Source organism: Carassius auratus, chromosome 25 (genome assembly GCF_003368295.1).
Source record: "Carassius auratus strain Wakin chromosome 25, ASM336829v1, whole genome shotgun sequence".
In the NCBI taxonomy this organism is placed as follows: Eukaryota; Metazoa; Chordata; class Actinopteri; order Cypriniformes; family Cyprinidae; genus Carassius; species Carassius auratus.
The window spans coordinates 8,693,814-8,717,254 of NC_039267.1; the positions used below are offsets into that span (position 1 = coordinate 8,693,814).

General features: G+C 38.9%; 2 protein-coding genes and 1 long non-coding RNA gene across 13 annotated transcripts in view; 1 reads left to right on the forward strand and 2 right to left on the reverse strand.

The window, feature by feature from the left end:
• Positions 1 to 11,404, reverse strand: prdm11 (PR domain containing 11). 2 transcript variants are annotated; one of them, XM_026203223.1, is made up of 8 exons: positions 10,976 to 11,402; positions 9,432 to 9,550; positions 9,259 to 9,335; positions 7,462 to 7,721; positions 7,288 to 7,355; positions 6,981 to 7,168; positions 5,452 to 5,985; positions 1 to 5,002 (listed from the first exon to the last, which is right to left on the reverse strand). In XM_026203223.1, the coding sequence occupies exons 2-8, from the start codon at positions 9,494 to 9,496 to the stop codon at positions 2,847 to 2,849; spliced, it is 3,348 nt and encodes a 1,115-aa protein (XP_026059008.1). In that variant the 5' UTR covers positions 9,497 to 9,550; positions 10,976 to 11,402; the 3' UTR covers positions 1 to 2,846. The 2 variants fall into 2 exon arrangements, with proteins under 2 accessions (XP_026059008.1, XP_026059009.1); XM_026203224.1 differs by lacking the exon at positions 5,452 to 5,985 and having other exon boundaries at positions 10,976 to 11,404.
• The window catches only part of LOC113043749 (uncharacterized), an 18,135-nt gene continuing 5,834 nt past the window's right edge, over positions 11,141 to 23,441 (forward strand). The window contains exons 1-3 of one of the 2 annotated variants that reach the window (XR_003275780.1): positions 11,141 to 11,272; positions 11,854 to 11,944; positions 12,307 to 12,359. This is a non-coding gene — a long non-coding RNA (uncharacterized LOC113043749). Of the gene's footprint in view, positions 11,273 to 11,674; positions 11,945 to 12,306; positions 12,360 to 23,441 lie in introns of those variants that run through there. The other variant, XR_003275779.1, reaches the window with a different exon arrangement.
• Positions 12,216 to 23,441, reverse strand: part of phf21ab (PHD finger protein 21Ab) — a 23,872-nt gene continuing 12,646 nt past the window's right edge. For 6 of the 9 annotated variants that reach the window (XM_026203244.1, XM_026203243.1, XM_026203240.1 and 3 more), the window contains 10 exons: positions 22,417 to 22,707; positions 22,143 to 22,253; positions 21,998 to 22,049; positions 21,811 to 21,890; positions 21,642 to 21,702; positions 19,484 to 19,671; positions 18,695 to 18,850; positions 18,188 to 18,263; positions 17,942 to 18,045; positions 12,216 to 17,700 (listed from right to left, as the gene is read on the reverse strand). In XM_026203244.1, coding sequence (XP_026059029.1) covers positions 17,002 to 17,700; positions 17,942 to 18,045; positions 18,188 to 18,263; positions 18,695 to 18,850; positions 19,484 to 19,671; positions 21,642 to 21,702; positions 21,811 to 21,890; positions 21,998 to 22,049; positions 22,143 to 22,253; positions 22,417 to 22,707 — 1,818 coding nt within the window. In that variant the 3' untranslated portion in view covers positions 12,216 to 17,001. Of the gene's footprint in view, positions 17,701 to 17,941; positions 18,046 to 18,187; positions 18,264 to 18,694; positions 18,851 to 19,483; positions 19,672 to 19,819; positions 19,843 to 21,641; positions 21,703 to 21,810; positions 21,891 to 21,997; positions 22,050 to 22,142; positions 22,254 to 22,416; positions 22,708 to 23,441 lie in introns of all 9 variants that reach the window. The other 3 variants (XR_003275773.1, XM_026203248.1, XM_026203246.1) reach the window with 3 other exon arrangements.

Sequence of the window (23,441 nt, forward strand, 5' to 3'; positions counted from 1 at the left end):
TAACATAAAAAACTTTATTAAACCATTATTTGTTGAATATAGATTCCATATGCTATCATTTTAAGTGGGTTTCTATAATACATGTACACATTCTCCGGGTATACATTTCACATGTAGTTCATATTCTTGAGTTTCCAGTGTTATGTTTTCAGGATGAAAGGGGTGTATGAATCCAAGCACGCAAATGACATTTGTCTTCAAGAAGAAACTGAATGAAAATATAGAGCTACCATTCACTTGCTTTGTTTGAAAATAAACTGAAATCAGAAGTAACTTTGTTCCTTAGGCCTTAGACCTGGTGTCTCCCAGATAAAAAAAAGAAGAAAAAAAAACATTTTATAATAATTCATAAGGAGAATGCACATTATTGTGTTTGCATGACAAGCATAACATTTACATTTGGTACACATAGTATTTGATTAAAGGAAAGTACATAAAAAAGCCCTAACTAAACAAAATCAGGCTTGACTTTGGCTCAATTTTATGAGAATTCAGCATAGAAGATGAGCAAATGTTTTCTTTGACATAGCTGCGGCGTATACCTCCCAGCACAATGTGAGAAGACTCACTCGATGACATACCTCACTTTGAGGTAACAGTCTAACATTCAAAAGCATTCACATACATACATATAAGAAAAGATTGGATTTTTGGTAGCTTACTTATTAATCCTTAACACAATTGCTACTGCAAATGAGTTCAGATGTGGGTATGCTATGACGCATAAACACAGCTATCTACTTTGAAACATAATAGCTCGACCAATTACATGAGAATAATCTTTTGCGTAGAACACTGTTTTTGAAATTTCTCTTTACATTTGTTAAAACAGAATAAAAAAGAATTTATTGAAATAATTATTTCCATAAAGTACAAGCATTCTGAAGCTTTAAACATGCTAAATTTTCAGACGTGCAAAATCTTAATCCATATTTTAAAATAAAGACAAGCCATTTCAGTTTGATTAATGTAAAACCTTGCAGCACAATGAAGGCCTTAACTGTACACATGGAAAGTTTAAAGTTAACGTAACCACAGAAAACTGCATTTAACTGATCTTTTGTGATTTTGAAGATGTATACAGTGAGAACAATCAATACTTTTCAATATTACTGCACCTAAAATTGATAAATTGAGATATACCACTGATTACAATATTTTCTAAACTGATAATAATGATGCTTTAACAGCTGTATGAATAAAATTTACGTTAAATTTCAACTGCAACATTGAAAATATTACTATTATAAATGCCTTATAATTATCAACAAATCTCTACTGGTGACTCCTTTTTGATTATTTTTAAAAGGAGTTATGACTGAAAAATATGGACATTTTTAGAACAAAATTAAGAAAGAGATAAAAAGGGTAAATCTATACCAATCTTCTAAAACATGCCCAGTCATATTGGAAACCTCTAAATTACACAGTTTTGCGTCAAGGAACATCATTATTAAGTATTAGACTTGCTTGTATTTAAAAATGTAAAATTTAAGTGTAGAATATATATTGCACGTATCATTGATGGAATTTAGTAGCAAGGTAAGGCAAAAATAACAAGTGAAAAATATATGGAAAAATATATGGTACTAACCATAACACATGCACTGCTAGAATACATGAATGCACATAATAACACAATCAAAAATATAAAAGCTTTTTTCGTGTATGACTTTGATTTAAATAGTGCTATAATTCATCCAAAGGTAAACTGTCGTACAGTGTCGCCTACTAGTGGTGACGTCATGCACAAGCATTTGCACTGGATGAAAAGTATTGCTGAAACAGAGTGATGCCATTTTGGGGTATTATTACTGAAGCATTTTCTGTTCATCATTTAAAATTTTTAGTAAACATTTGACTATTTAAACTGCCTTTTACAGCATTTAACAGTAAACATATATGTGTTGCTTTATCAGAGTAAAATCACTTCAAACATGAACATTTAACTATGATACTATTTGAACTGGCTCATAATGGGGGTCTGACATGGCTGCTGATAGCAGTACATATAAACATGTACCAGAAATCAAGCACCAGCACATGCGAAAAGAACCGAAAAACTTTTTTTCTATTGGTAAGGCATTCAAACCCTGCATATTTAGGCGTTATATTGGAAATCTTTTAATCAGATTGGGTGTAAACTGCACATTACAGGTGCCCGATTGCATAAAGTATTATGGCACATCAACATGTTATCAAACCAAGATTTATATGTAATCTTAAGAGTAATGGTTAACTAAAGAGTATCTAAAAAATATAACGTTAGGAATATACTGCATGGTAAAATAGTGGCTATTTCCATTCCAATCAGCGGTAACCAGCATAAGAACATGCTATAAAAATGAAGCACTTTTTGTTATATAATTTCCATACACACAAATCTACATACAAATACAGAATGATTGCTCAAATCATATTGCAGATCTAATAATAAAACTGTTTTTCCAGAACGTATAGCTGAATCTGTTTTTGAAATTTGACATTTTAAGAGATTAAAAAAGACAGTATGAGGCTTCACTCGCCAATGCCTGATGAAATGGTGCTCAGTTGAAAATTCACCTAAAGGCAACAATCCTCATGATTTGAAAATAGTATATCTTTGGACAAAAACACATATCAACACATCACAACCATTTACAGGAACATTTTAAAGTGTTTCATGTGCCTGCGACCTGCAAAGGCATTCATACCGACTCTTAGAGAAGACGCTGATCTAGGCCATTTTAGCAGCAGGGCCAGTGTCAAACTACTTGGCCAATCACATTATAGTCCCGATCAGCCCTTTTCCAACGAGATGGCTTTTTGGAATCATGTTGGCTGATCAGTCAAATGGCGCTGATCAGTCAAATATCTGGATAATACTCTGCATTCATATCCATATTGTGCAACACAGACTTTTGTTCGGTGGTGGACATTCTGCTCAGCATTTCTGGTGAGAGCGAATAGCTGTTCCCGGATTTCTCTTCAAACCAGCTGTCCAAAGCTCGCTTTCCGTCAAAGCTGCCAATAGGTGGTCCGTTAACGGCCAAGGTGAGCAGATCGTTGATCTGCTCCAGAGTCAGCCTGGAACGGCTGTTTCTGCGCACTTTTTGCAACGAGCATCTTCCTTTGTCGCAGCATGTTGATGACGTTGGCAAGACCCTGACAATCTGCAGGATGTGATTGAGAAGAGGAAAACGTTGCTTGTATCTGAAGATGTGACTGACTACTTCTTTAAAACCATTCACACTACAATAATCAGCTTTTAGATCCCTCCATTCAACTACAAGGCTTCCTCGGGCATCTATTCTTTCTTGAGAGAGTTCGCGGCCAGATGACGGAATAGTCTTCAGGTGGTCCGAAATTACAAGGATCTCCTCTTCTCCATATGCGCTAAGATCATCTCTGTTGAGAGGCCACGAGGTCAGGTCAAGGATCTTACAGGCCTGGACCACTGTGCGACTACGTGGATCAAAACGTTGGGCCAGGATGCCTTGACTTCGCTGACAGATCTTCTCTCGAATGGACTGAAACTTGGACTCTGCAACACGCAAGTTCTTGAGGTCCACGCCATTGAAACTCTCTCGAAAGTTGTCCTCAAACTCCTGTAGGTACTCCCCTGGGGAGTCCACCAATTGACCAATTTCATTAATAGCATCCTCAATTTTTGAGTCCACTTGTGATGGCAACAGATAGTCCCCCTGAAAGATGAAAGCAAGTCGTGAAAAAACAGCAATGATGTCCAACAGAAAGTAGATCAGCTTCACCGACTGATAATCCAACAGGAACTGTAGGAGAGACAGAGCAATGGCAGCAGCATCGCCTCTCTGGGTTTGGCTGCTTATGCCCTTCAAGTGAGCAACCACCTCCAGATAGTCCTTGATTAGGGCATTGAGAACATTGGGTTCCCCTATGATCCAACGGACGGCCCTTATATCCCCAAGAAATTCAGTTTCCTCAGACAAAGTTGGTGCTGTCGATCTCAACTCAGCCATCATACGTGGAGAATACCGGTAGAAGCTAAGCAGTTGCTTCAAGTTGTTTTCCAAATCCTCCAAGCACGAAAGCTCCTTGCCGCTGATGGCATCCAGAACCTCTAAATGGGGACGATGGATCATTACAGGTAGACACAACACCCAAGGAATTGTCTTTCGTATGGCTATGTAAATTTTTGCCCTCAGACTAGAAGAGAGGTTTGAGCCATCTATTCCCAAGCCAACAACCAGCATGTCCTGGAGTCTTAGACCAAGGACACCAAAGGCACGATCCACAGCCTGAAGGTAGCCTTCCACATTGCCTCCGCAAAGCCTTTGTAGGGAAAGGAACTCTGTGGCAGGAAGTCCATCAGTGGTGGTGAACTGGACATAAACGGCAACAGTGTCAGCCAAGAGTTCATCGTTCTGTCCATCCATGATGATGCTTAGAAAGGGAGAAAGGCGAATCTTCTCGGCCAAATCCTCTTTGAATGCTCGGGTAATGTGTTGGATGAGGATCTGACAGTCATTTTCATTCATGTACTGATCTACTACTTTGAGGTCGCACTTCTTGAGGAGCTCCGCCAAAGGTCGCAGATCAGAAAATGGCCTTCCTTCCAAAGCTAGGTGGTAGGCAGCATTGAAGAGAGTCATCATATTACGACACATCTCCTCGGTCTTCTCTGGGTGCATGCGAAGTTTGTAAAGCTGCAAACACTTCTTGTGTAGATTGCTCTGGCTGTGAAGTTTAATGGTGTGGATTTTGAATTGCTTGGAACCGATAATAAAAGCAGAGGTTCGGGAGGACTGGACGGTGTATTGTCGGCACACATGGCACCACATCTCATTAAGTGTGGCCGAATAACGGAGAAACCAGAACTTCTTCAGCCACTCGTGTTTAAAGCGACGAATCCGACGACCTGAGCCCACCGAGAGTTTTGAAGCCTCGTCTGTAGCTACCATGAGGTCAGCAGAGATGGATTCATCAGCAGAATCAACATCCTGATCGTCCTCCTCAAGCGCTGCTGGGATGGGCGTCATGGCATCTACAACAAATGAACAAACAGAGCACAAAATTAAACTGAAAACCAAAACAAAGCAAGATTAAATAACTAAAAGTCATTTACTGCTAAGTTTTGGCATGAATGAAGGTTTCAGAGTCTTTATACCTATTGTAAACACGCCTTCTACATCAAGTTCTACATCAAATAATGCACTAAAAAAATCATTTTTAAGTACGATTAAATTCAAACATTCTTAATTCCCAAAACCAATCTAAGTTGCAGGCTCCAAAAAGAAAACACTCCTTAATTATTTTATTAAAACTTTTAATTAAGAGTGCATTTCCATTTTAAACATTTCAACAGATTTGGCAATCACACAACAAAAGAATGTCAACAGTAACGACAGTTTATATACGTGTCTATATGTCATTAATATTTACTGCTGAAAGGCTCTGATCCATGGTAGCGTCCCATCGCAGGTACAAACCTACCTCTGAGGTCCTCACTAGGAAGTGGATCAGATGGTGGCAAAGGCTTAATTTCAGCATGCCCCTGTCCTCTGAGACGGAGCAGTTCTGCCTCCAGCTCACGGATCCGTCGTTTTAACCTCACACAGTTTGGGCAAAAAGATGTTGATGGTCCTTCGCTGCTCAGAGTTGCCTCTTCTTCTGTTTCTTCCGTTTTAATGCATTTTGCATCAAACCCACTCTCATGGTGTTCCATAGATGCCAATCCAGAGGCGAATACAGACTCTTTACACTCTGCATCAGGCTGGCTGAAAACCGGGCAGACATTTGTTCTTGCTCTTTGAAAAGACAAGGTGCTGTTCAGGGGGTTGTTCTGACTTTGATTAGCCTCCAGAGATGCTTCCAGGACATCTTTGAAAATGAGGTCAATCTTCTTTTTCTTGGCCAGGGGCTGGTTTTCTGCCTCATCATTTCCATGCTTACTTAGTGTCCGTCTACCGTGCACTGCCGATCTCAACACTGGACCTTTAGGCTCCTCTTGTTCTTCTAATTTCACTCCTGCAATACAATAGTGTTCTGGTTAATGTTTGTAACTATGCACTATCAGCATTTTAAAAATCCTGTCAATAATAAACATGATTAGGAAAACAGTAAGTTGACTAAAGCAGGACAAGTGAAAAAAGTACGTAAATCCTATTTCACTTACCTGTTAAACCACTGAAGGCCTGGAACATCTCTTCTGGGTACTTTTTTGTTGATCAAAAATGTTCAATATGAGATAAGGTACATTTTGGGCTTTTGCCCGCTAGAAAGCTTTCAGAAGAAATATAGCGCACACTTTATATTAATCACGTTTATAATTTTTTTTATGATGCCTTTGGACTCCCTTTGAAGCTTGGAACTTCCAGCCTGCATTAATGTTTATCGAAAGGACAACAGCGATCCGTAGAATTCTTTAAAATATCGCCTTTTTGTATTTTTACAGAAGAATTCGTTTGGAACAACATGGGGACAAGTATGTAGTGCTCATTTTTGGCTGAACTACTTTAATTATAGTTCATACTGTTTACATTTTAGTCCAATCTTGTTGTGAATATCAGTCTTTTTTAAAGTTCAGCAACAGATCTCATCTTTACATTTTTACATTTACAGTGGACGCTTTTATCCAAAGCAACTTAGTGCATTCAAGCTATACATTTATTTTAAAAATTTTTATCAGTATGTATGTTCCTTGGGAATCTAATCTGATCTAATCCAGTAAACCAAATATTTTCACATAAATGTATTTCATACTACACAAACAAACTATTATTCATTTAGAAAATTGTTTTGGTTTAAATTGATGCAAATTTGAAAAAGTGCTGTTAGTATTTTATAAGATTATATTATTATTCCAGTTCAATAGTCTCCACATCTGGATTCAGTCCTCCAGTGTTTCTATTAGAAGCCCCTTAAAATGTCTTTTGAGATTCCTTAACTTTTAACCTACTTCAAAACTGTTACATTTCTTTTTCTTTTTCTTTTGGCACAAGCACCAGCGAGGGGTGTCTCACCTGTGTCCAGGTTGCGGTCAATACTGTCCCGAGACACACTCTGCAGTCGCCTCAAGTACTCGCTGCTGTACCACACACAGAGTTTCTCGCCCACTGTCAGTCTCTGACAAACTCGGAAGTAGATTTTTTCGTCATGCTGAAATGCACTCAGGTTCTTTTTACTCTCATCAGAAGAAATCATAATGAACCTGAGAGGAATAAATAAACTTAGCATTGTGAACAATTATATCAATATAACCATAGTGACTAAAACAACAACATTTTCCACACAAGATCCGTACGTTACAATAGCACAAAGAAAAGCTACCTCATCCAGTTAGATGTAGTTTCATCACTGCCATCAATGAATTTATATTTGCTGTCTTTATCAACAATCTGCAATAAACATTTGAAATTAAAATATAGTTTGTACCTGCATTTAAAATTATTACAAATACACTGAATTATGCTAAATGGTGTTTAAGCTTACAACATAACCTACCATCCAAGAGTATGGCCCTGAGGGTTTATCCGAAGCCATTATTTGGCCTTGATAAGGACCAAACAGCGCCCCCTTTGGTATGTTTTCATCCATGCAGCAGACATCCACCTTATCACCATCTCGGTGGATCTCAATGCCTGAGGGTACAGTGAGAGCTGCCCGATTGGGCACCCCTGATGCCACAGGGGTGTCTGGCACAAAAACAGGGGGCCCGTGGGTAGGGCACTCCTCCAAGAAATACTTCTTGCACTCTTCACAGACTGCACATATTACATTAAATAAGCAATGAATAAAAACACACACATATACATATATATATATACTGGAGCAGTAAAAACAAACTTGCTTTGCTGTGGAGTCACGACATTTTCAAATATGATTAAAATATAAATATGAGGAAAAACTACAGAATGTCACATTTTATTATTAGCTGTTTCAACATATTCAGCTGATGTGACCATAGGTATTGGGACAGTTTAACTTAGGGCAGATATAAAAGATTAAAAGCTATTATTTTTTTGCAGATCCCTTGTGCGCAATCAGAGGAGTGAGTCTGTGCCCATCACCGGACTCTTGGTCTCATCCTTGGAAATGCTTTCCCCAGCCTTTAATGAAGCCAATTCCAGCTGTTGCTTGTTTTGGGGAGTTTCTGTCTTTAGTCTCCTCTTCAGCTGGTGAAAATCCTGTTGAATCAGATTTAAATCTGGAGACTGATTTGGGCAATCTAAAAATTTCCTTTTCTTTGCCCTGATAAAATCCTTGGCAGAGCTGGCAGGGTTTTTTGGGTCATTGTTCTGATGCACTATAAAGCACTTTCTGGTGAGTTCAGCGATATTTCCTTTAATATTACAGCCAAGATGGATTTGTACCCTTCCAAATTCATTCTGCTACAATCATCATACATTAAGTCATCATTAAACCTAAGAGGGCCTGTTCTAGAGACAGAAATGCATGCCCATGCACCTCCACCAAGCTTTACTGATGAAGATGTATGCTTAGGATCATCTGCAGTCCGCTTTTCTCCAAACTTTTGCTTTCCCTTTTCCATAAAACTCTACTGGCTCACCTTAGTGCTTTTTTGCTAATTCTAATCTTGCCTTTCTATTTTTGGTGCTGGTCAGAGGTTTACGTCTTGCTGTGTAGCCTCTGTAATTCTGTCAAATAAAATTTTTAGGGTTCATTTACACAGCTTTTATGATTTGTCTGTCATCAACTACTGTTGTTTTTCTCGCGATCAGGTTATTGTTGGTTGCTGATGTCGCCGGTGGTTTCCAAACTCTTGATTTCTCCATAACCTTTGTTTTTGCTTTTGCTCTAACTGAGTTCCTCTTTTCTTTTAGCATCCAAATTGCTTGCTTTTCTCTCAAAGTCAGCTCCCTTGTCTTCATCCTGGTTTGTGTGTGTCATCATCAAATGCAAGACTTAGAATGCAGAAGCAATGGATACAACTGATAAGACACATTCCCTGCTTTTAATATCTGAAGAATTAATGCAACAGGACACAGTTGAACACTTAGAAAGACCTGTGAGGGAACTGTTCCAATACTTATGCTCACATCAGATAGAGAGATGAAACTCTAAAAGTGCTGATCTTCTTATCTGGTAAAACATCTTTGTGTCGAATCACCCGATAATAAAATGTGACATTCTGTAGTTTTGTCTCATATTCATATTTTAATCATATTTACAGATTTCTTGACTCCACAGCAAACAGAGCAATTTTGTTTACAGTTCCAATACTTATGGGGGGCACTATATACCACACTTTCATTTAAAGTTAAAGTAAATGATACTTACACCAAAAACTGGCTGAATGCTCATGGTCAACTTTTAATTTTTTGTTTGGCTCTTCAATTGACTTCTTGTTTGAGGCACTGGTAAATATGTAGAAAAATGCATATTAGTACTATTTTTATGCACAGGGATTTCTCTTTAAATGTTTGCTTTCGTAAACACTTTTTAAACCTGACCTGGTGCTGCATTCGGCCTCAACTTCCATGGAGGAATGCTCTGGAACAGCGCAGGCATCTGCCATCTGGGCAGGAAGGAGAGACTCCTGTGTGCCTCGCTTCACTTCGACATATTAAAACTAAAGCAAAATAAGGGGATATAAATACTGTTAAAACAGGAGATTTTAATTTAATAATTCAATAATTTGAGAGATGTTAGCTAAAACAATTTCAAATGAAGGTCACTCTTTATTTTAAGGTTTTTAATGTATTTTTATTTTAAGTTCTAATTATCACTATTAACTAACTATTGATTATGACTTTTGCCTCAATATTTTTTTTTAAACTAATAAAGCAAACAAACTCAATCAAATTTTCTGCTTATTAATAGTAAGGTAGTTGTTAAGTTTAGGTATGTGTTAGGATTAATGGATCTAAAATATGGTCATGCAAAATGGCATTAATATGTGTTTTAATATGTGCTTTATAAGTTCAAATCAACCGCCAATATCCTAGTAGTATTATGCAAGCTGGTTGATAGCGAGAAATGGTCCTTAAAATAAAGAGTTACCAAAATAAAAAAGAGAGAAGCAACAGCAATCAGTCATAGCACCTAAAATATACACTTAATAAATATACTTTTTTATTTAAGCCTTGCAATATTTAAAAACGTAGAGAGAGAAAAAAACATTATAAAGAATGAAAAAGAAATATTTAACATTTTGCAAGTAAACCGTTTCTTTGCATATTAATTTATTTTTACCATTGAAGCAAAAGATTCTTGCTAGATGATTCTTAAATCGTGCTGGATAAAATGACCATCAGGTTTTACACAAACTTGCGGTGCCCATTTTTTATGACATACAAAATATTAAGACATTCAGAAATTAAGGAGTTAAATTTTGTAATAAAATGTATATAAAAATACTAACTACACTAGTGATCTCGAACTTTGAACCCTATACTTATATTACGGACAAAATGTGTATTCCTGTTGTGTGTTAACTATCCTTTACAGTGGGGCACAGTGACGTCATGCTGGCTTTACATTGTCATACTATTTTCAATTTTACATGCTTTTATAGGTTTATAGGTGTTTATATGGCTACAAACGTTGAGCTGCTTACATAAAAACATACAAAACGCGAGAACCACACAGCACTCTCCGCAAAACACGGATAGTGACCGCAAGAAACCCTGACTCCGTTCTGCTGACGTTTCCGATCCAGAATTTACTTCCAAAATATTTCAGTCGGAGAGCAGCGCTCTGATTGGCCAAGCCGGCCGTCACTCACAAACTACCCGAGCTGTGAGAGAGACGAGTGCAGGAAAACAAATAGGGCAATAACGCTCCGCTGAAACACAAAACTGCTGCAAAGTTGTGTTCTTCTAAACACTGTGAGGTAAAAGTTGCACATAAGCTCAAGCGCGGGCGATGACAATGACGGTACGCAGTGCTCCTGCACGATCTGCCTCCGTGTAGCTTCTACAAGGCAACTGGCAATTTGCCTAACGCTTTCGGAAGCCATTTTCATTGGCCACAATGGCTAGTGAGTGTAACTCACCGTCTATAGAATATACGCAGTGCGTCGCGGGGTCTTTGGTGGTCTCCTTCAGCCGTGGCGCGCCTCGCCCTCGGCCGCTCGGAGAAACGCGGTGGTGACGCAACGGAACGGGGGGATTTCAGTAGTCCCGGGCGATGCAAAGTTTATCATCTCCAAATGTTTGGACCACAGTCAGCTGCTTCTCTCTGCTATGACCACCATCTTTTTATTACAGGAAATGACATGGAAAACGGAAGAAAGCGGTGTTTGTGCAGACCGGGCACGAAATTTCAGGAAAGGGAAAGTTGACGTTAGATCGTGAGTGAAGTTGTATGAGGCGCGTCAGCTTTTGGAGCGCGCATTACGCAGCGGTCGTGTGCCAAGTTTTCCTTTTTTTATAATTATATTTGAAATAATTAAAGTTTAATCATTCACTCCACAGTCCTATACAATTGATTTAGTTTTCAACCTCTTAATCTAAAGACACCATTCAAACTTTTTGTTGATAATTTTAGCCATAGGTGTACAATGTATTTATGCTTTTTTATATAACTTAAGTGTTATACTTTAAGATTACAACTTGAAAAGCTCTCTTATCGGAATTGTTGTAATTAGACATAATATATATTTTATATCATATATATAATATATCATAAACATACATAGGATATTCTGTAGACGAGTTATTCATTCAAATTTCCGTTTCTATGCCAAACGCCCTTCATAACAACAAAATTGAGCTTTTACAGCTAAATACTTCATCGTTTCAAATACAGAAAAATTAAATATCACCGTATGCGCATCGCTTTAATGACAAAAAGACGATGAACTGTGTAACAGCGCTATCTGTAACTACTGTAAAATTACAGCCATTTTAAGTTATTTTTTTATGATGTCAGAACAATCAAGGGGGAAAAGTGTGAGGATTCTTTTATTTTACACCTCTACATTCTTAAATTCGCCATGGATTGCTTCAGGAATATCCCACAGGTTAGTACCACAGCACATTTTCAATAAATATAAGTAAAATATCATCTTTGGTTATTATCTTGTGAAGCTGCTGTATTTTTTAAAAAGAATTAGCAAGTTGTTGTATACACAGCAGTAACGGCCCAAAAATTCACCTGCACTTGCGCTCAACATCCACCTGAACACTTTAAATATCTCTTTTGGCTGGGCACTTGCTTAAAATCAGTTTCACAAGTTATTTCGTCATTCTATAAAGCTAAGTTGAATTCAATAAAAATGGAAGGCAAATATGTTTTTGTCAATTTATTAACAAAATGATAAAATAAATAAATACAAATTGATCAAATGCTCCTAATATCAATTTCTTCCAATGTTCCCTACAGTATTTTCAAAACACTGCATACAAAGGACTCATCACAGGCTCAATACAGGAGAGGTAAGAACCAACTGACGCACTCACAATGTCAGGCGAACAAACAAGGAGAAAAAAGACCAGAGAGAGAGAGAGAGAGCGAGCTCTGTAACAGAAAAAAGTCAAAAAATAAACACACTCCTTTTTAAAATCATTATGAAAAAATACAAACAATTTTACAAATATTCATACTGTGTAATAAACCATTTACACTTAGTTCAGCACACCAGGTGAACTTTTTCTTTCTTTTTATTTATTTTTAATTTTTTAAATAACTCATGTCGCTACAATGTATCCTGTTTTGTGTTTCATCAAGTGGAAGAATTTTTTTTTTTTTGATTTTCTTTTTTGCACGCGTAAACAAAAATGTTTTCCAATTGGACAGCTGACTGTAGATGAGGTAACGCTCACACACACACACACCTGCTCAAACAAACACACTCGCTCACACACAGTGCACAACACCAGGAAAGTCACGACTACAGAAATGAAATGCATCAACAGTACGAGAAGGCCACAATCATGACTGAGTAAATAGTATGTAAAGTGAACAGAAACTACATTAAAACTACAATGACTTCATTGTCACTGTGGAATTATAACGCACCATAAAGAATATAGATAATCTACACACAATTAAGATCAAGATGACAGGATGAACAGCTGGAATGGGTGTGAAAATGTTTTGATGTTATGCATAAAATGTACACGGCAACTTTTCATCTTTAAGAAGTTCTAAAACCAAAATTGCAAAGCCATACAGGCAAATTAGAAAGCATTTCCCACCTGTCCGAGCCGTAAGCTAGAGCAAAAATCAATCGTGACATGATATGTATCTCGAATGCATATAAAAAAGCTTCCTAACAGCAAAATGTTTGCAGTCTCTTTGGGTATACTGACTTAAGAACTTGAATGCGTGGCTTTCAGATGTTCCCTCCCCTTACTTCAAGGCCCCACCCACAACGGATTACATGCAGTCTGCAAGATAAGCCATATAAGACCATAAATATCTTCTCACAACCATTGGTACCCCCCACCCAGTGCCCCAAGATAACAATAACATTCAGCATGGTGTGCTAGCAAAGGCAGACTTGAATGAAAGTAACGGTCCATGAGATACATACACAGCCGAAACGCCACATTTCCACGTTCCAAAGAGACCAGATTTGTGGCCAGCAAATAATTCCTATCTGTAACTGTACATGAATGAACTATTATCTACAGGTGCCATTGTGAAAGGTCATAATTTAAACAACAAAAAAATGCAAGTGTATTTAAGAGATGTACATATGTATACTGTTGTGTTTTGGCATCATCTTCGCCAGACATGTAAAAAGGAAAGTGACACAAAGTTCACATAAAAATCATTTTACAAAATAAACTCAAAACTAAATGCATATTTAAAAAAAGTTTGACAAAACTTATAAAAAATTTGCATAAGAAGGCATGCTTTTTGTTGAACTGATTGGACAGGTTGGTGTTCTGGGGGTTTGAGTCCATCCAATCAGATTGCAGGTTTTTTTTTTGATCCGTTCAGCTTTGCTAATAGTCAAGGCTGAAATTTAAATACCTGATTCAGGTACAAGTCCATTACTCTAACTCAGTGACTGAAGGAGAGATGAAGGGCATGACGCTAATAAGAAAGGGTGCAAGTCGTTTTAAGAGCAGAGTGTTATGTATGTTATGTTAAGTAGTAGTCACTGGCCTGAACAGTCCTGTTTTGTGAAACACGAGAAGAGAAAAAAAAAATCTCCTGAATCACACACTACAAAATAACTTAAAACGAGCAGACACTTAAGTTTTTTTTTGGGGTGTTTTGGCGGTGGCGGGAGTAATACTTAGGACATTCTTATAAAAAGTGCATAAAGACAAAAAAAACATGACTTCCTAAACTTCCAGACCTTTTTTTCCAATGAATGTCAATCCAAAAAACACATTTTTGTCACAAGATTCACACACTTAATATTTTGGTAGCACAGAGTGCTCTGATAAACCAATGAATTAATTTAACACTCATTATAAGGAACAACTCCTTTTTTTTCCCTTTCTTTAGACCAATTTTGTGCAATCACTTAGATATACTTTTGTTCAGAGTATTAAAAAGCTCAAGGCAACTCCTTAACTCCTTAAAATATAGCCTACTCTAAGAGGGGCTCTTTAATTACAGCAGATAAGTAGATTAAGTAAAGACAGACAGGACTACACTAACACAAGCACATCACTACAACGGTTTCACTTTAACCAAATGAAATTACAAGAAATGTGCTTCCAATCAAGGTTAACTCAGTGACGTTTTACAGAGGGAAATGTGACCAGTTTATGAGATTAAATTCAGTATGCAAAAGGTTGAAGGCACTCTGGGCACCTGTACAGGAAGGAATAAAAGTAGTTTTCTTTAAATATTCTCTACTCTGACAATGGTGACTTCTGGAAGGCCTTAAATATTCATGTTATGCCACAATAATGGACGCCATGATATTAATGTTTGTCCGTTATTACCCAGCCTTGGCTCAGAGGGTAACAGTCATTATGGGAATGTATTAAGGATAAGTATGTGAATTTTCACAGTAGATTGTGAGAAATTGCAGCACATTGTTGATATAACCAAGACCCCATGCACTAAGAATCACAAATTGAGTTTTAAAGCCAAGAAATCCTGACTAATCAAGATAAATAGATCATTTAAAACAAACAAAATAGTAAACATCATCCCAAATACAGAATCCATATCATGGTAGGTTCTCTCGTGTTTAAACAGCCAAAATGAGCAATGCATCGTTCTTTTCAAATCCCAAATAAATACGCACTACTGTATACATATAGTCAAAATGAGGACTTACAAAGATGCCCTAAACAGATATGTGGAATTTGATATGCGTTCAAACCTAGCCTGAGTGGCTATATTCACAAAGCTAAAAGGGATATGCTTTTTGGAATGACCTGACATAAACATAAAAGGTGCCATCCATGCATTATTTTTAAGACTTAAGATGTTATCTGGGACAGGATAAGATAATATGCAACACAACACAAAGCCAGCAAAAACCAGCAGAAGATGGTCCTAAACAGTGCTTCCCACTTTGTACGCAAGCAACTGGCTGTTGTTTTCGATTTTCCAGGATGTTGGCAAGCGTAAAAACCAACAGTTAAGATTTAAGCGCTTTTTTAAAATTTTGCTCAAAGTCTCTTAAGAGGTTCTTAGTGCGTTTGCTTTAGTTATCTACAATAAAGCTTGTGCTTTAATTAAGGGTTTTCTGTCATTTCCTTATTATTCAATTTGGCTCATACATCCAACCCTCAAGTTTTAAGACAGAAAATTGTGACTTAGTCATTATTGTTCTTCAAAAAAAAAAAAAAAAAAAACATTTTGGAAAAATGGGGATGGGACTAGTCCATTATATTGTAGACTAAACACAGTAAGAGGATATTACCATTAATTTCAATAAAAAAAAAAAAAAAAAAAAAAACTAAAGCATTTGGCAGTTCGGAATTCAAATAAAAACACTCATTATGCAATGTGCATCTCTGAAATTGAGAAAGCTGCTTGCATAATTCATGCCTTTTTTAAACACCATTGATAACAAACAACTGTTTCTTGAAACAGAAAAGCACTTATTTTTCAATGAAGACTAGGAAGACCTGAATATATTTTCTAAAAAAACAAACAAACTTAATAAAATCCACAAACAGCATAGAATACACACATATACTGACTTTAGAACAAGACTCAAGATTCAACACACAGAACCAACACCACTTTTCAGACTAATCTACCACGCATGATTTGTTGTAGTTACCAAGATGTGACTTCTGGTGTAGCTTCCTCTTCCAGCCCTTAGTCAAAGATCTTGAAAGGCTTTGCCATGCGCTCGACCACTGATTAGCCTGAGATGACTTTGAGAGGGGACACTTCTACAGCTAACTGGGAAATGTGGACAAGATGTAGAGTGCAGGAAAGAAATTGGGGTTGCTATAGGCATTCCTGATTTAGTCTAGCCCATGCCAACAACAGGATTCTAAACCTCTGCCTTGTCCCTGGTGAATACTGATGCACTGGTTATTTATTTATATTTTGTCCTGTTTGGAAAGAGAAGCTTTTGGTATGGCCGGGCACTCAGGCCTGGCTAGAGGTGCACAGGGTGTGGGCATAGTCTTGCAGTCTTTGGACACATCTGCCCTGCCTTTCTCCTCCTGAGGAGAAGAAAACTAAGACAACCTATGGAAAACAAACCCCATGTTGGAGGCACACACTGGTCTGATCTGATAAATCATCCATCATCTTTATCAACATCATTATTATTAGAACAATTATTATTAATATTATTAAACCACCATTTTTCTTTTTTTAATAATCTAATATAATTGGCATGACACTCTTTCACCAGTCACCCTTTTCACTCACAAGTTTGGGCTCTATTGGTCTACAAGAACCAAGACTAGTGTGCCTTGGATGTAGAAGTACTGTTGAAACAGTTTTACCATTGAAAAAAAAAAAAAAAGTAAAAGAAAGAAAATAAAAAAAACAACATTTATTTGGATATAGATAATATATATGTATAATATATATATGTATAGATTGGCAACTTTGTGCACCAGTCCAAGGTGCAATAGGAAAATCTGTTTAAATGTTTTGGTGATGTAAATGTGTTTAGTGTGAGGCTGAGAACTATTTGGGGTTGTCCACGCTGCTTAGAGGGGCTGGCAAAGCCTGCTGAGAAGGTTCTGAGGTTTTGCCGTTGTTGGTGTTCACGCCATGACTTCCATCTTCCTGCAGCTCCACTTCCATCTTCCCAGAATCCTCTACACAACTGGTGTCACTGGGAGGGATGTTCTCAGAACCCACAGATTCTGCGGCATCCACAGCACCCTCCACTTCTTCTGGGTTCAAACCGGTACAAACAAAGTCTGTTCCTCCATTCGTTTTTACGTCCCTGGCCTGAGGCAATTCAGCAGGCTCCGGCGTTTTCGCCACATCCATCATCTCCTCACCAATTGTGGTTTTGGGCACTTCCAGGGCACTAACTCCCGATTCACCTGATGCAGCATCAGGTGTGACTGCGGCTGCTGGCTCTGCCATTTCGCCCACCTCTGGCTCTGCCTTCACTTTGGGAACTGCTACGGCAGCTGGTACTTGCACGCTAGGCTCGGTGGGACTCTCCTGCACACACCCTTGTGTAGCATCCTTTGAGTCTTTGATGCTCCCTGACTCTATGCAGTCCTGTTTGGAATCCTGTATGATGTCCGTCTCCATGGACTGAGTCAAGTTAAAGCTCTGGATGAGGTGGACCAAGTGTTTTACCTTGTCCAGAGAGGCCTGCATCTCCTTCTGACGGGCAAGTATGCTGTTCTTGGTCTCCATACATTTCTGTTGAAGAAAACGAATACAGCATTATATAACAAACAAAAATTTAAATCTTAGAAGAACTACGGTATACTATGTAACAAGCCGTACTGAAAATTTGCAGGAATAAAATGAGAAAAAGCTGAATGTTCCTCTTAAAATCTGATTTCTGAGGCGAAAACCCCTTCACAGATATGTCGAACAATTGTATAATTAATCTTGTATCCAGAAAAGCTCCAGTTAAAGAGAAAAATAAGTAACGCACTGTTATAGAGTTGCTAAGCTGTTTCACTCTCTGTTCTAGTTGTTCTCGTTCCAGCTTTAGTTCGGCACTCCATTTCATTAACTTCTGCTTCTCTTCTTCTTTTGCTGTTGGACAGGAACAAAAAACTCAGAAACTGATTGCACTAGAACATAGATGTATGCATTTGGTTGTAAAAATTTTTCTTTTACATTTAAAATGTAAAATTGCGGTGCAAATTTCTACATCTGGAAATCAAAATATCTCTACCTTCTTTGTAAGCAATGTAGGAATGGACAATTGCTAGGGTTCCTGGCCATGGAATGGCCTCTTCCTTCTTCAGAATCTGTAAAAGAAATTCTCTCAATAATAGAACAGTGCCGTGCCCACTTGACCACTGGAAAGCCCTAAAAGAAACTGAGATCAATTGTATATGGCAACAGTGATGAACAACAGAACCTGAATGGGAGTGCTTGATGCTGTCTTACACTTACATGATGGGTGGAAAAAAGGCACAATCAATACCAAACCATGTGAGAGCTTACAAAGGACGAAGCAGCCTTAATGCCTGAAGAAACTCATTTTGTTTAAGGGGAGAAAAATGTACACTTCATTTTTGGCAGGGAAAGGGGAGTTTGATCTCTCAGTTTGTCTCTCATTTATAATATTATAAAAGTGTGTGTGTGCTTGAAAGGACTGAATTCCAGTTAAAAGGAGACATCACTGACTGGCCTGCAAGAGCAATGGCCAAGGGATCGTTGTGCTGCTATTATTTACCTGGTCTTGACATTTAGGACAGATCCACATGCCTTTGGGAATGTTTTTGAGGGGTGGGTCCAAGCAGTCGAGGTGGTAGACACGCGAACATGTATCACACATGAGCAACTGTCCACTGCGTCTGCACACAGTGCAGAAATCCTCATGGATGTCTCCCTGTCGGGAAGAATGGCAGGTGTCAGTACCACCGCCCCCTTCTTTTCCTGGACCAATCAAGTGATAGTGGGAAAGGCGGGGAGGAGAAGAACTGACTGCTGATTGGAGGTATTTGTCTAGAGGCTCACTGGTGACTGGACTCTTCACTCAGTCAGGGCACTGGATATTTAGCTAGTAGTTTTATAATTATTACTATAGTTAGGATTATTGGATTAATCACTATTGAAAATGTATCGTCATTATAAGCAATGGGTATTTAGGCTTAAATGCTAAGATGGGGTGTAAGGATAAAAAAAATTACTATACTATTAATTACTGATATTTGTGTGGGAAGTAGAGAAAGACTGTTCACTTTGTAAGACTGCTGGCTCCATTTCAACAAATACAACAAATAAACATGAATGACAGTGCTGGTAGGTCAGTCTTTCTCTTTCCAGGGTGGATGCTGGACTCTAACAGGAGTTAACTTGCTCCTGTACTTTTGAGGTGTACAGGATGAATGCAGTGAAGGGTATTGGGGGGGGGGGGATGGGTGTAGGGGCAGCCTGTTATGTAGAGAAATCTACTAAAACAGTAATAATAGTGGGGGCTTTCAACAACATGGTCGCCCAGACTTGGCAGGTGGCTACTTACATCCCCGGAGCTGGGGCTGGGCTGGGGGACAGAATGAGGGTGGACAGAGAGGGGAAAGCCCCCAGTTTCAGGCCGGTCAGGGGCTGGGGAGTCGGGAAGGCTGCTGGTGGGGGAGAGCAGGGGGTTGCAGCCCAGCTCCGGCACCGCTGTGCTGCTGGTGGTGTTGGTGCTGTATTTGGGAGGGCGACCTGAGTGAAATGAGACAGACAAGGAAAGAAAAACAAACCAAAAAAAAAAAAAAAGTAACAGAAAAATGGAGGAGGAGGAAAAAGGGAAAAGAAAGAAAAAAAACACAAAGATGAAATAAAATAATGGCATTTTCTGGTAGCAACATACCTTAGAGAGGGGATCCTCATTGGCTAGCATGGAGACAAAGGAAAGGAGGGAGAGAGCGAAGGAGAAATGGAAGGGAGGGTCACAAAAAGCAGTTAGTGCTACGGACGACCACAGCAGCATGCAGGGAATTTGAAAAGCAATGAGCGAAAGATAGAAAGTCTAAGCTGAGATCTAAACTCAAATCTCAATACATTTCCCTGCAGGTGGCTCCTACGGGAACAAGCAATGCATCATGCACTCTAAAATAAGCAAAACAATAAATATAAAAATAACATCTAAAAGGTAACACGACAACCAGAGAACCAATTGATAAACTCTCACTTACACACCTAATTCGACCAACTCACATCAGTGTTCAAGTCAATAAGTAGAGCCCAAGTAAAGAACTTTCAACACCAAGCCAAAATCAATGCTCAAATCTTTAAGGTGGTGTCCAAGTCAGGTCTTTCAAGGCCAAACATAAGTCAACACTTAAGTCTTTGAGGTAGAGTTCATAAAGTCTTTTAAAGTGCCCCTATTATGCCTTTTCAACTATTACCTTTCATGCAATTGTGTCATGTAGCTGTATGCGAAAAACTATCTGCAAAGTTGTGAAGCTGAAAATATAAATAAATAAAAATAAGTCTGCTCGCACTTGCCTAAACGTGTCTTCAGGAATTTGAATATTATTCAGTTACAGCTCTACACCACCAAGTAACACATTTGCATAATGTCTGCCCGTGTTTTACTTAGCCAACTTGCCTGCCAACAAACACGGTAAAATTTCTGTGTTGTCAACATCATTTCGAGAAGACACTGTGTCCTACGCTGTGAGAGTACATTTATTTGATCATATCTCATAATTACCACAAACTTGTCAACACTTGGCACTTACCACTGAGAAATCTCCTGCCCCAGTCGTGCTTGTGAATCAGTCTCTTGTCGATCAGCCATTTCAACCATTTCATCATCAGACTCGAGTTGGTAAGCTACAATCCAAACCATCTCCTCAATGTATTGACATGTCTCCAGGACTGTCATTCTTTCAAGCCAATTGGTGTTTTGTTTCTGACATGCGCTGTACACGGTAGACCAATCCAGAGCCACAGAGAGAGCTCTCTACAGCTCTGGACCAAACACTAAGGACTGCGCCATCTGACCAATAACACCAGTGAGGGCTCACGGAAAGGAGGGGTTTAGAGAGACTGATTCTTTGAAATGCTTTGCACGAGGTGTTTATGAATAATTTAGAAAGAGGTCAAATTAAATCTATTTTCTGAGAAAACTAACATGTTTGTTGACCTTGCATGTAACCCTGTTTTCGGAGACTCATAAAACAATATTAGCAACCTTCAAATGGCATAATAGGGGCACTTTGAGGCCTCAAAAGTCTTTGGGGTGAAGGTCAAATCAAGGTAAATCCATTATGTTGAAGCACAGCTTTAGAAATCCCAAGAAAATAACAAAATATTCTAAAAGAAATAAAAAAAAAAGTGCAAAGAGCACTCTAGATACTCAAATCTGAAGTGAAGCAACACTGAGAGGACATATTTCTCCTCGTAAGCCTACTGACATTTTTAAGTCTTAAATCAAATGTTAACAAGTCCAAAACAAGCCAAATTCTCTGGAAACTATACAAAATGGGGAAGAGGTTCCTTAACCACCACTTTTATAGGCCAATTTTTAGGTCTACTCAAACAATGTAGGTCTGCAGAGAGCTCAAACCCTAGCAAAGACAAAGAAAAACTGCAAGAGAAAGCAGAGAGGCGTCTATTAGGTGGTACATAGAAGCAGCAGGGCTACAATACATCAACTTAAGCAACTAAGACAGGCAGGTACAGACCTCTCTTCCTGGTGCCTTGATGCAGCGGAGTGTTCAAGTAAGTGACAGCACTCTTTTTCCTCTGAGATATAGGAGAGAAATCTGAATGTTAGAGCCAAGTTGAAAGTACAATCTAAGCTCTCAAAATCAGACCAAATGGAAGAGGGAACTACAGAACATTTGTTTGTACCTCAGGTTCAAACACTGCTCCACTGTACACTGGGTTGGCTGTTGTTCTCCTCTTACGTTCTTGTCTTCTACTCTGAATCTCTGGAGAGCAATGACATCCCATGCACATCTGGTTAAAAAACATCCTGTCCATGTAACTTTAATTGAAGGGAAATCCACAGTGCAGAATTGACACCAGTGGGACTTACCTTCAAGATGGTCATGTGTGACCAACCCAAGAGACACCATAAAGGCAAGTTTCTGAAGGAAGAAAAAGTATTAGTTTATTATTAAGGATTCAGGCTAAATTAGTCAGACATGATGGTTTTGTTAACTCTGTGAAGTTACCAGTACCTGAGGGCTCTCCTCTCGTTTGACTTTAGCTGGAGGAGGAGGAAGAGGAGGAGAGGATGAGGGTGGTGTACTCGTGACCACCTGTTCTGGTCCTCCCTGTGGTTTCACAGTCTGATGCAGAGAACAAGAAACAAGATAAGCAACCCAGTCAAGCTGTTTCTAAGTGCAAGAGCAAAAGTTAAACCTATCCTGTCTGATAAAAAAAAAGACTTGTCTGAAAAATGTTGCATTGTCCGGAGCAAACAATCAAGCTAATACAAACGGGTGTGCTCACCTTCAAGTCTGAGTTAAGGTTGCTGATCTGAAGTGTCTGGGCAGGACTGATGACAATGCCTGTGACTTGTGTGGTGCAACTCGTAACTGCCTTCGTGGTCTTGTCAATCGTGGCACACTGCTGTCCGTTCACGATGTGGACCTGGTGAATGGGCCCAGCAGAGGCAGGCAAAGACGATGTCAGCTTGGTGGTGAGCATCAGGGGCCGCTGGATTAGAGGAGCCGCCACCATGGGAGGAGGAGGAGCTGGAGCGATGGGCACATTGATGGGCATGGGGGGTTTTGGTCGAACCTGTACAATGGTGGAATGGGGTTGGATGAGAAAGCAGACAGAGGCTTGCCAAAGCAATCGATAAAGAAAGCCACTCTGGTTCCATGCCCCTAACATCCATGCTGTTTTGTGTTAAGAGGAAACCTCAGCCATAAGTAATGCTAACACTGAGCTCTGGTTCACCCAGACTAGTGACTAGTATAAAAGTGGAGGAAAATGTGTGCAGAGCTCAATTTAGGAACATCAAAACAAACCAGGAGTAGGACTGAGCAACTCTGGCCTACAATGTCCATAAGTTTAGCTCCAACCTTGATCAAACTCACCTGCCTTTAACTTTCTAGTAATCCTACAGACCTTGATTAGTTGTTGAGGTGTTTGATTGGGGTTGGCCCAAAGTTTTTTCTAGGACAGTGGACTTTGAGGACCAGAGATGCCCATGTAAGAAAGTTAGGATGCGTTCACACTTGTAGTTTGGCTCTCATAGTTCATTTGGTCCGGACCAAAAAGAAAACTATACATTTGGTCCTGGTCTGTTTAACATTCACAATGGCATTTTTGACAGCAAACCTAAAGGCACAGTGATGCGTTCACAGCCTGATTGGTCATTGAAAGACATAATGAGAGAACTTAATGAACACAGCAAACAATAGGTGTGTTTGACTTAAAGCTGGCCTGCGCAGACTGATCGGTGTATGACATCAAAGTACCCATTCTCTGATGGGTCTGCTCAACACCACTTTAAGTCGAATACACCT